Source organism: Eimeria necatrix, genomic scaffold (assembly GCF_000499385.1).
Source record: "Eimeria necatrix Houghton genomic scaffold, Enh_scaff99, whole genome shotgun sequence".
NCBI lineage: Eukaryota > Apicomplexa > Conoidasida > Eucoccidiorida > Eimeriidae > Eimeria > Eimeria necatrix.
In genome coordinates, this window is record NW_013651809.1 from 35,987 (window position 1) to 48,167 (window position 12,181).

The 12,181-nt window shown below is 46.8% G+C and overlaps 2 protein-coding genes across 2 annotated transcripts; one reads left to right on the forward strand and one right to left on the reverse strand.

The window, feature by feature from the left end:
- Positions 1–18: 18 nt before the first annotated feature.
- ENH_00085780 (hypothetical protein, conserved) lies at positions 19–1,644 on the reverse strand (the record flags this gene model as incomplete). The annotated part of the gene is made up of 1 exon (XM_013577966.1): positions 19–1,644. One exon carries the CDS (start codon positions 1,642–1,644, stop codon positions 19–21), a length of 1,626 nt encoding a protein of 541 aa, XP_013433420.1.
- Positions 1,645–7,755: 6,111 nt separating this feature from the next.
- Positions 7,756–8,652, forward strand: ENH_00085790 (hypothetical protein, conserved; the record flags this gene model as incomplete). The annotated part of the gene is made up of 1 exon (XM_013577967.1): positions 7,756–8,652. One exon carries the CDS (start codon positions 7,756–7,758, stop codon positions 8,650–8,652), a length of 897 nt encoding a protein of 298 aa, XP_013433421.1.
- Between the last annotated feature and the right edge of the window lie 3,529 nt (positions 8,653–12,181).

The window sequence follows — 12,181 nt, forward strand, 5'->3', positions numbered from 1 at the left end:
AATGTTTGAGGCTCTCGACTAGGGGTCACGACATAGTGAGAAGCAGACACTTTCCTGAAAGGGGTGCCCCACCGCGTGCATTTCGGAGTCTGGGTTGTGCTGTGGAAGCGGAGCCAGCAAAACACCTTGCGAAGACTCTTCAGTTCCATGCTTTTCAGCAGAAAGCCGATTATGTTCCCCAGCAGCTTCACTGGACTGCGGCACAAACTCTGTCTTAACAGCTTCGATCACACTCACGTTCGTTGCCAAATTCCCTTCTATGCCTATACGAGTCACGTTCCACTGCTTGGCTTGAGTTGTCCTGTCGACACGTTCTGCGACGCCATTTTCTTGTTCCAGGTTACCCGCTGGCAAAGCCGCCGGTGACCAGGCTGGAGCGAAATCAACGAACAAATTTGCCATTTCTGCTTCGCTTCCTTTTCGCACTTCTTTCCACCAAGCAGCTTTGCCTAGCTCGGGCTCATTCAGTGATGCTCCATTTTCCGCATCAATTTTGAGCCCCGCATAGCTTGAACATGCTTCCGAAGTACGAAGTGAGCCATTCGAAGCCATGATGTGGGTCTTTGGGCTTTTGATGTTCGCGGGTAACGGAGGATGTTCATACTCCTCCAGTACTTCTGGGGCGCCATTTTTTCTTGCACACGCTCCTTCAGACCAGCCATTATTTTGTGTAACTTTTTTAAGTTGCTGGGTGAGTCCAGTAGTGCCTTCACCAACGGATTCGTTTGAATCCAAATCATCTGTGTTGCCTGCAGTCGGCTGCTCCTTTGGAGCTTCACGCAATCCTAGTACAGACGGCACTGCATCACCCTGTTGTTCCACAGCTTCGCTAGACAAAAATGGCGTCGGCTGTTCAAGCACAAGACCGAGAAACCAGTCTTCGACCTGCAGTTGATCTGCATTCAGAAATGAATCTAGCCAGGGACCAGCTTCAAACAAGTCACCGTCTTTAAATGGAGAATCGGATTTTCCCCCTATTTCTGGTGCTGCATAGTCTGCTGGTAGGTGCAAACCGGCATGCGAGCCTTTCAAGTAATCATGTATGGCAGGGTCGAGTTGCTGAGGAGTCAATGGTTCCAACAGATGATGTGAGGGAAGCTGACGCTGGTCCGCTAGCCATCGTGAGCCATCTACTAAGAGCTCATCCAATTGGAACTGCTCCGCTTGCTCTGTTTGCACTTTAACTGCGGTGCTCGTGTAGGGCTTTGCCTTGTCTTGATTCTGTCTTTTCGCACCGACTATGCCTCCCATGAAGTCATCGAGAGAAGGAAGGCCGAAATCTTCCTTGCCTTGAATTGATTTGGCTGCGGCTAGAATCTCCCCGCATTCTGCCGTAGACGTGCTGGAGGAGTACCAATTCACTCTGTCAGCGCCGCTGCTAGATAAGCGACGCCGGACTTGCCCCAATGGCTTCCCTTTGCCCCTTGGAAAAAGACAAGAGTAGACGAATAGCAAGCCAGAGAGAAGTGATGCAATAGAAGCTATCACGATCAGCTTCAATTTCGGCTTGCTGAGGACAACTTGAGGTGAAGTGACAGGGGCAATGTCACCGCCCTGCCCGAGTGGCGGATCACACGTGGAAGCAACATAATCTCCCCTTTCCCTATGCAACTGATATTCTCGGCAGAATAGTGTGGTTTTCATCTCACAGGTGACAGTATTGATTAATACGCTTCGCAACGAGCCCGTTTATAAACTTGCATTTTAACACAGGACACGGGCGCCTTCCAACGAACGACAGAGTCCATTTAATGGATCGACGCCTATGCTCCGGCGCGGCACTCGCCGCTATGCCCTGCACGATGGCATTGATCAAAAAAGACACCTTATTCTCAGCATGCTGTAAAATTGCCTTCTGAAGAAAAGCACAACTGATTTTAGTCCGATACACGGATGCATCGGGCTACGCGGTGTTAGTCAGGGGACCCTGGATCGTTGTCTCCTCATCGTGCGTGCCATAGCGTCACACATCTTTTCGTGGAGTTCCAACTCCTTGATTTATATGCGGCATACCCTTTGAGGATGCAATCTTTGTGATTAAGCAGTTGGCCAGCCAATTTAGCCCGTAACAGCCCACCTTGATGCTCTCCATTGCTGCTCTGCAACAGGGTCCACTCATCAGTAGCAGCATTTAAGGAATTGCACGCTGCTCCATTGCGAAACAAGCAAAGCCTTTAGGCTAAACGTTTCATGTGATGCCTAGGTTAAAATTTTTACGCCGTTCTCAAATCAAGCTACATAGTGGGGTGTTCGGTTCCAGTCAACATCCGCAGGATGGTCACCACCACTAAGCACTACCGTGACTCTGCAGAAGCCACGATAGTTTTTGTTTATCAAGGAGCTTTTCTGCCATTGGGCAGAGGATTGAGGGGTTACAACTAAAAACGGCAGGGCTACAACGGAAGTGGCAGTCTGCGACGTGCCCGGACGCAGCTCCATCAGGCACGTTGAACCCTCTAGGACACTGGAGGGACTTTCCCTGCAGATACTGAGGTTAAATCCAGGCTAACAGACAAGAATGGTACAGGCTGCGGTCGCGGCTCCTGCTTACACGGATCCCCTTTGGCGTTCCGCACTGGATGCAAGATCGGTTTCATGCGTTGAACGCACACAAACTGGCATCTGGTGCAGAGAAAGTGATGCAACGAACCATTTTAAACATGCAACTTCGCTCTGAGTATCCTTAGATCTCGAAATGGATGCGCTGGCTCCCAGCTGGCCGTTCTGCTCATTTAGGAGAAGACGCAAGGATGACATATGTTTTGCAGTGGGTAAATTCATGGTTGGGTGGCTATTCAAAGCACTGGTGACCCACGTTTCCTATTTCTGAAGACCAACCAGAGTTGTATACTTGTATCCAACATCATGGCCAAACAATACATGTGTCCCAGGCCCAAGTGGGTGATTTGTGAATTTTGGAGTAGTGCACATTGGATATGACACTGATGTTCTTTGAACACGAATTCTGTAGAGCATGATTCATCAATGGTGAAAGGCGCAATTATTTCACAAAGTAGAACTTTGCCGGTTTTGAGCGGGCTAAATAAAACCTGTACCTAAACCGAACCAAAATGTCCCCATTTTCGAAAAATTGGAGGTTTAGTAGTTTCATGGATGCCTCTGTCTAGGTTATCCTAACGCAGTTTTTGTGCTGCTCGTCGCTGCGGGTGGCTCGCCTTCGACAACGCACAGGCTTTTGTCCATTTGTCTTCCTCTGTTCCCAAAAATCGTAGGTTACACACGAATCCAAATATTGGGGAGCGTCGGATGGTGACAATTGCAGGAGGCATGTCAGACTCACTTGTGGCTGATAAATCGAAGTGCTCGGAATAAAGCTGGATTCTTGCGTATATCGGATATCTGCTGCTATTTCTCAAAATTTTCCTGTATGTACTATTTGGCCCTTCACTCCTTAGGTTGACTCCGCAGATGGGAAATCCGTCTCCGTCTTTTGGTGATGGCCCCCCATTACTATTGCTGAAATTGATATCTCGAGTTGCCTTGGTTTGAAAGCTTCTAATGATTACACAGGGAAAACTAAATATATTGCCACCTTAAGTATGCAAATTTGGTTCATTCCATGTTTTTAGAAACTGGTTCAACTTTTTTTCATGGAAAGTCAGGCTGCCTTGTAGGAGCGCTCCTTGCATGAACTGATTTAACCGCAGTTTCTTCGGGCCTTTTAGTGTTATTGGCAAATTTACTTTACTTCCTTTTTGTTTCAAATGCACTGCCTTTCTGCTCACTGGAATTGTAGAAGTCTTTTTGGTAGATGGAATAGTCGTTAGTGTTGAACTTTCCACGGGATCTAGATGCTGAACCTCCGCAAGCTTCGTCGAGCATGAAATCGCAAGCCATGTTGGTTACCTGTCCCTGCTTCTCCTTCTTCGAAAATTACAGCTTAATTCACTAGTTTGCGAAAGCACATTGAAAAATAATTTACAGAATCATTTTACGAACTTCTTGTGAATAGCCGAAGCACCTACATGCTCGAAAGCATGTCACAGCAAGTAGCATGTGCGCTTAGATTTCTGCTACTGTTTCTTTTACAAATTCTGACTTTAGCTGCCGCGTAATTGCTGGTTTCGTTTACTTTCTGGGCTTTCTTTTATCAGGTAAGTTCACAGATTGTGTAAGGAGGAATGCATTCATTATCACATATGCAGCTGCTGGCTTCTAGGCAGTGTATTTTATACAAGAAGTTTCCAATGAAATAGCATTCTAGATTTTCGTGTATTAGCGCCGTTGGCCAGACCACTGAAAAAATGTGCCGGCCGAACCTTTCTGTCGGCGGTGGAACATGAAAAACCTGCGAGGCGCTTTTACTTTTGCTAAGGCTTTCATTCCTCTTGATATTTCCCGAAGAAATGTTGACTGCCTGGCTTCCCTCAATCTCCCATTTGAAATATGGCATCGCTGCGCCTTAGCCCAACCTCGCTTTAATAGCAAGTGCTCAAGCATCCTATTCTAAAATTAGAGCCTTGTTAGGGTTCAGATAACTGAGCATGGCGCGCGCATGAAATATTGAAAGATCTATTGTGCCAAAGATGGGCCAACCTAAGCCAAACTTGCATTCTAAGTTTTGCAAACTTCAACTTATTTTTCTCAGGTCTAACCAATGCCACTTTTGCAACTCCATTTCGTGTCTTTACTTGAAGATCATTCAGGAGTTTCCGTGGAACGAAGGGTTCCTCACAATCGGGTCCAAAGGGGAAACGAATCCTATGCCTACTATGCTAGAAGCTGATGCTATTAGTAAGCTGTTATCACCTAACTAACATTTTGATAATTGGCGACCTCAGACATAGCACTCACAGTGCCTGGTTCACATAGATTTGCGCCATCCTCCAGTAAGACCTAGGGAATGTCTCTTCAGTATCAATGAGCAAACCGAGCTCTGCATTCCATCGAAGATGCGTACTGCGGGGCTTCGCAAGCTGCGACCCACTGTCTCATCTTCCGCAAAAGCTCTGCTATCTTTTGTAGATTCCACCCTTAAGCCAATTTTGCCTTTTCACCTTTGTTTCGCTATAGCTACTGGTGCTCCTTGCATATAAAAACTTTCTCAAAAGTGTTATTTGACTCAAGCCAGACCAGACCGAGCGCTCCGTGATTGAAAGTTTCTAGAGCATTATACAGCCACTGACAACTTTCAAAAAAAATGCATCTTATTCTTCGACCCTTTCCACGTTGACGCAGTATTGCCGTTGCGTGTTCGATATTTTCGTTCACGATCTTTTAATGCGGAAGTCGGCTACTGCAGTTCGTGACTCAATAATTTCTGACCTTCATTTTATCGGCTGCGGGGTTTTGCAAGCCCCTGTATCCCAACGGTTTGTGAAAATATGCGAAACGTCTCGTATTTGATGAAAGTGCCTCAGATAATACCTACCAGCTTCACGACCCAGAGGCAAAGATAGGCTCGTCTTCCTTCGTACTTGTAGTTAACTCGGTGTCAATATGAAAGATGCGCGTAGAAACAAGCAAGCCATGGCTCAAGTTTCATTTCAGTAAAACGATATGTAATTGGCGTTAGCATCAGAGGCAAGGCCAGTATCCTTAGATCTGAAAAGCTTTCACTGCTACGGATTGCGGGAATCGTGACTTTCTCAGTTGAAGCTATTTTGGAGTCTCAATCGCTCTGGCGGATTCGCCTTTTGCACTTAATGCAATAATTGAAGAATCTGGAAACATGGAGCGCTATCAGTTCTGTCGGCAGTAGAGCAATGAAAAGTGATTGTTTTCTAATAAGTCTTGAGGCAGCTTCGCAGCATATGCGCGGGGCAGAAGCTTGCAGTTGTTGCGACCTCTGCTCTCACTGCTCACTAGGCAATTTACTGGATCTTAACAAGCACGCACAGTGCCCGCAAAAGCTCTCTGAATTCGCATACGAAATCGTGAATGCCGCAGTACAGCATGTGCCCAAACACACAGCATAATACCTTCAGCTGAGGAGATATCACACACGTCTCAAACTGCACAGTTACATCCAGTATAGCCACTTACAGTAATACAATGCTTACCAAGTATAGAAACTTGTTGCTGCACAGAACATTTGTGATATACGTCTGAATGAAAATATGCCCCTATTGCTCCAAACGCGTCATCTATGGAATCTTACATATGTAGCAATGAGCAAGGCTACTGTACTGCATCATAATCCGTAATTGTTGTGAAGTTAATTACAATTTGTAGCAAAACCAATGTTCCACACTGTGACAGCGCCTGCACGCCTGCAGCAGACTTTGTCCTGTCTGTTACTGCGTGACCCACCAGAGTAAAGATTTGCATTATGGCCCGGGGCAATGGAAATAGCCCGCCATAGCACTGTAAATTTGTGATGGCTAGGGGGCAAAGAGCTTCGTGTATTTTGCTTAACACAGCATTCTTTCACTGCCTTGGAAAGTTTGTCTGTTAAACCCTCGGTTGTTGTAAGCGGAGGAAATCATGGTGTCGGGAACTTAATAGATACCTTTCATCTGGAAAAAAGTATACGCAGAGTACACCTTACGCTGAAATGGGCTGGGCTTGGCTTTCTAAGCTCATAGTTGAATATGTTCCTTTCCCACGCCACTTGGTCTGATGGCTGCAAAGCACTGCCTCGCCTAGTCTGTGATCCATTCAAATGCAGTATCCCTTTAAGGATGTTTCTAATTCATGCACTAGCCGCTGGTTTGTTCAAAATTTATGCAGAAATTACCCGCAGCGCTGAACAAACTCTTTGTGCCCTCCGTGGTGCGCTGCTTCTGTCACACACTGGCAAATCTGCAGCCCCGATGGGCCTCTCAGTGTGGTCTTACCAAAAGACCAAGCAATTTGTTCTACGCCAGCCCACTGGGAACCGCACAAGGGTACCCAAACAAATATCTTAAACACTGTACGGAAACGCCACCCCTGAAGCCAACTCACCATCAGGGGCCCCAAAGCGTCCAACAGCGTAAACGGCATGTTCCTTGATCTAACATACCAGCGCCTAAGGCAGCAAAAAAGATGCACGAAGTACCCCAATCCCACAACCTGACGCTGTCGTTTCCTACAGCACGCAAGCGCTGTGCCCCACATCATAGATACCGAGAGCTTTGTAATTCATCAGCCTCTCTGAGTTAATAAAACCAGCAGAGATTCAATAACATCAGCCGCCATGCTGTCGTATCTAACAGTCCTTTTTGAAGTGTAGCACTCCCAACGATATTTGGCTTGCATGATGCAGCTTGGTTGTCCAAGGCAACACACTGATCTGCTTTTAACTTTATAACGTACACAACTTAATTAAAAAAACACGCCAGACCAAGGTTCTAGCTATTCTCGCACAGTAAACGGCGCTTTACGAGGAGGAACTGCAACATGCATGCAATGTATGTGTTCTACCTGATCAATACTGCAGGTTGCGTCGTTCATTGAGTTCTTTCTGTTTATAGCAATTAATTCGATAAAGTGAAAACGCTAGTCCAGCAAGAAGTGCTGCTCTATCTAAGTATAGCTTTTGGAGACGGCGAGCTCCAGGAACTATGCTGCTGAGAGCGTCCAGGGATCGCATCTGCCTGAACATTTGGGCAGTCTCTTCAACCAAATGGGCTATGTATGCCGTGCTCTCTTTGCTTGGTAATTTGATGAGCCTTGTATTGTTCCGCAAATTAAGTGCATGTATTGGTGCTTATAGTGAAGCTGCGCGTTGTACGAGAAGCATAGCACCACCTGCCTCTGTTGTAGTTCTTTAGGTGCAGTCGGATCATAGTGTCTCTCCTGGCTGAAACAATGCTGCTTTCCCGGGTATACTTTTCAGTTGTTGCTCTTTTTACAATATTTGCACTGGCACTTGCCTATGAAGTAGAGAGGGCACACCTACCACAGCCTTCGCGCCCAATTCGGCTCATAGCTGTAGACATCGATGGAACATTAACCAAAAACGAGAAATTCGTGGAAAAGAACATAGAAGGTTTTAAACTTGCGAAGAAGCTAGGCATCGAAGTCGTCTTTGTTACTGGGCGGGACCCGGAATCAGCTAAAGCTGTTGTGGGACGGAGCGTCATGGAGGAGGTCGACTACCCCGGTTATCCTGGAGTGTACGTCAACGGAGCTTACGTAGTTGACCGGGATGGACTGGTGCTCGTGGATGGTCCACTGAGCAAAGATCTACAGGAGCGACTTCTTCAGAGTTTCGGCCGTCATGGCTTAAATAACGTTGTGTTCGGAGAGACACCAAAAGGAGGCAAGGGGCACTTAAGGGAGAAAAGCGATTCTGACAGCGACCAGTATACGCTGGCAGTTTTTGAAGAACCGAGTAAGATTGACGATGTTCTTCCACATTTGGTGGGGGAATTCAGAGAAGAGGTTGAGTTCACAAGGTGGGCGCCTCATGCAGTAAGTGTGCACCGGATGGAGTTCAGCAAGGGCAGCGGGCTCATTGCACTTCTTCAGCAGATGCATATTCCATCAGAGGAAGTCTTGGCCTTGGGCAATGGAGTTAACGATTTGCCCCTTTTTGAAGTCGCGGCCACTTCCGTATGCGTAGGAGACGGCGAGGTTGAAGCCGTGCAAGCGGCCGATTACATCACAGTTAATAGCGACGAAGGTGCATTGCTTGCAATCGTACGGGAGATTGAAAAGAATGGATATTATCCAGGCGCATTTGAGCGGCTGCAAAGATCATAGTGAGCCTAATAGAATTTCGGCTGGCTTTGTGCACGACTATGACCAATCATATGTATTTATACTAGTGCATACATGGAGCTGTGAAGCAGCCATGCAGGCTGTGCAGGCATTACGCAGCTTTCCCACAAAGGCAGAAACATCGGATTTTATTGACGGAACAGCGGCGTTATCTCCGGCCTGACGGCGGTGTCTTCATCTTTGCCTGCGGCGAAACTTTGCGGCAGGATGTGCAACAGCCTCTCCTTGCACGACAAAAACGATCGCTTTGCCTTTTTTTTGACTTTGAACATGGAATAGCAACCAATGTTTGAATTTGAATATTTCGGCTGCGGATTTTTAGGCGAAACGCCCGCTGAATGGGTAAAGAGAGAAAACGTGCTAATCGCCTTTGGCGAATTTAGGAGATGCATGTTTCCAAAGGACATAACATGTCACAGCCGCGTCATCTGAGGCGCTTGGCAGTAAATTTACTTCTGGCCGCATTCTTTAACGGGCCAATGCACCGGATTTTATTTGTATTTGTCGTTACTTGTTTCCTGAGAAAAGTATGCTTAATTTGCCTCTTAGCCAGATAAATGTATGCTTAACTGCTCTTTAATCCTGAATTGATGCAGCCTGGACTTGTGCAGGCATCAACAGAGGCCGCTTTTAGCTTCGCAGTTTCATGCTGATCCACATGTCCTGTGAAGGTCTACGCAAAGCATACAATTGTATGTGGTTAACAGCTTCGGGGAGTAGCAATTTTGTTCAGCAAAGGAAAAAGTAGAGGGTGCAGACCGAAGGTCGCATGAAACATTTGTGTTGTCACATTAAATGTTTGTAATGCAAGCCGTGCACTTGTTGGAGGCAAATACACGGGTCCATGCTGGTTCGTCTGGAGCTATGCAGCCGACTTACTGGAGAGCCTTACATCACTGGCTCAGGTATGCTTTTACTCCCCAATGCACAGTGCTAGTAGAGCGGCACGCTTTGTTTGTACAGTTCATGCTCGCGGCACATCAAACTACTGATCACCGTTCTTCCTTACTGGTTACCCAGTAGTGACAAGCTTGAAGCTATGCTCACTTACTCACTGCTGGGGTTGCCAATTAGCTTCGGATTCGATATATTCCTAGAAGTGTCCACCTCGGCAATATTTGCAATGCCTGATGTGTCACTGTAGAGTTCGTCTGCAGAAATTTAATTGTTTATCTGTGAAACTGGGGGTCGTCACCGCTTCATGATTTGAGCTGAAAAGTACAGTTGCAAAGCATGTGAAATGAAAAGATCGATGTGTAGGCAAGATCTGTGATTAAAATATACTTATGTTGCTCAGTCCACCCGGAGGTGACGCATAAGTGTTGACTTGGCAACTGCAAGCAGACGGTTTAGTGCGCAGTTCTGCAGTGCTGCCCAGCAGTAACATGCAGAGGTTTTAATACTTTGTCTTATATGGGTGAGTCACAATTAGAATCTTTTAAGCCGAAAGAACGCAGTTCTTCCAATATACGAGTCCTGGATTGCTCTGTAGCTGTGCCACGGCTAACTGTCTGGGAAGTGACCTAAACGCAGTTTTGCCCCCCCCTGCAGAGGCGTTATCGTGCGCTCCCCGTGGCCTCCAGCGGTCAGTGATAGGACAGAATGAGAGGCTTGTTGAAGTTACCTAGTTTACAAGGAGATAAAGGATTTGGAGAGGAGATAAGCTTAAGACGGGTCCTAGGTCCAGCTCTGGCAGGGACAACTACGGTGTCGCCTGCGCGCCGACCCACCTGGAAAGGGGGTTAGCGGTTCAGACGTATTCCGAATCGGCTCAGATATATTCCGGATCTAACCCTTTGGATTATTTAATCATTTAAAAACGCATTTTGGGTTTTTCTAATTCTTTTGGGGAGAACTTTGAAAAGATGATCGGGCTGTCGTGAATATCTGTTTCGTCACCACCTGTATATATTTAGGTTGCGCTGCATGCTTATCTCTCTTCACGCACCTTTTGCCCACGTTTCTCGTCTACCACAGCTTCTAGGCTTGGCTCTCCCATTTAAACACTCGTGCTGCCATGTCCTTTCGAAGGTTCCGAATACACTACCCGATCCGTTGTTGCACTGTATTGACTTTGTAATGGCTACTGATCCCCTACCGCTTACAGATCACACCACAACAGCGGGCGCGTTCACTATATGACGGAAAATCCCTATATATATGCCTTATCGCACTGCAGTCGAAACACAAAGACGGCGCTCAAAGGGCTATCATTCTTTGTCGGCAGTTGCTATAGAAGGTCGTTATCCACTAAAAACGCTTCCATCTAGGGTGGGTGCCAACTCATTTAGCTGCCTCTCTGACACCTCTGATTTATCCATTAACGGGCCTGCCACGGCTCCTAGTTCAGCTGCCACTTTCCTTCAGTTCTTCAAGTCAACTTTAGCATCTAGCTACGACACTGCCCAGCTAGAGTGACAGGTTGGCCAAGAAGAAGTCAGTAGTCACCTAGCTCTACTGTGAGCAAGTCCACCCCTTGAGCTACTATCTTTTTGAAATTGGCCGAGCACACCTGCTAGTCCCCTCACCACTGATTAGCCTCGACTTCCCGGATATGTACCCATCGCTTTGAGATGCAAAAGAACTGAAGAATGTCAAGTTTGAGCCACGGCCGATATATTCGGTTCGCTTTGGCTTCAGTGAGATAGGGATGATGCATCGAATCGCCGCCTTATAATAATTCCTTTAACTAAACTTCTCAATAACGTTGGTCCAAGCCTAGCTTTGTATACGTATATCTTGTCTATAGTAAGATTATAACTACTATGCTTAAAAGCACCCGCATGTTGTCTCCGTCTTGACAACCAGTTGGCTGCGCTACCGCGAGTGATCTTCTCTTCAAATTTGTTGGCACCGCACGTTCCCGTCCTTGCGCCACCTCCTGCTCCAACAATCCTTGGCCTAGGCCATCTGCTGTGCGGGTTGTTGTGCCTGCCTCTTGAGAAGTACCCTTTGCTGCGGTATATTTGAGCCAAGATAGCAGTGAAGAGCTTCCCCATCACGGTCCATCGAAGCTCAGGATGTGAAGCCTGCAGCGAAAAAGATTGATGTTTTTCATGCATGGCTGCGTTGTTGAGTAACGGGACAGACGTACCCCAATACCTGGCACGTAAGTAATTGATGTATATTGATGCGCCCTGACTAAGTCGGCGTCATACGATTTTTTGTTTATCTCATTCTAAATGGAGCTCCTTGCCAGTAAACGAAACTTCACACGTAAGCCATTTATCGCCTTAAACCAGCGGTCGACTGACTACACCACTCTGCAAATTTCCAAAACCGCGAAGCGTTTCGAGCTATACACCGAGGCGTCAGGGTACGCTATATGCATGGGTGTCGAGTAAGAACACCAACCGACCAGTTTCCTTATTCACTTCACGAACAATATTCAGCAGAGATGCCCGATATACGTCTAAGAATTCCTCGCCGTCGTTACAGCGGTTGACAAGTGCTCCCATTGACTAGGCAATGCAAAGACCACAGCAAGCACCGGCCATGAGGCTGCATTATT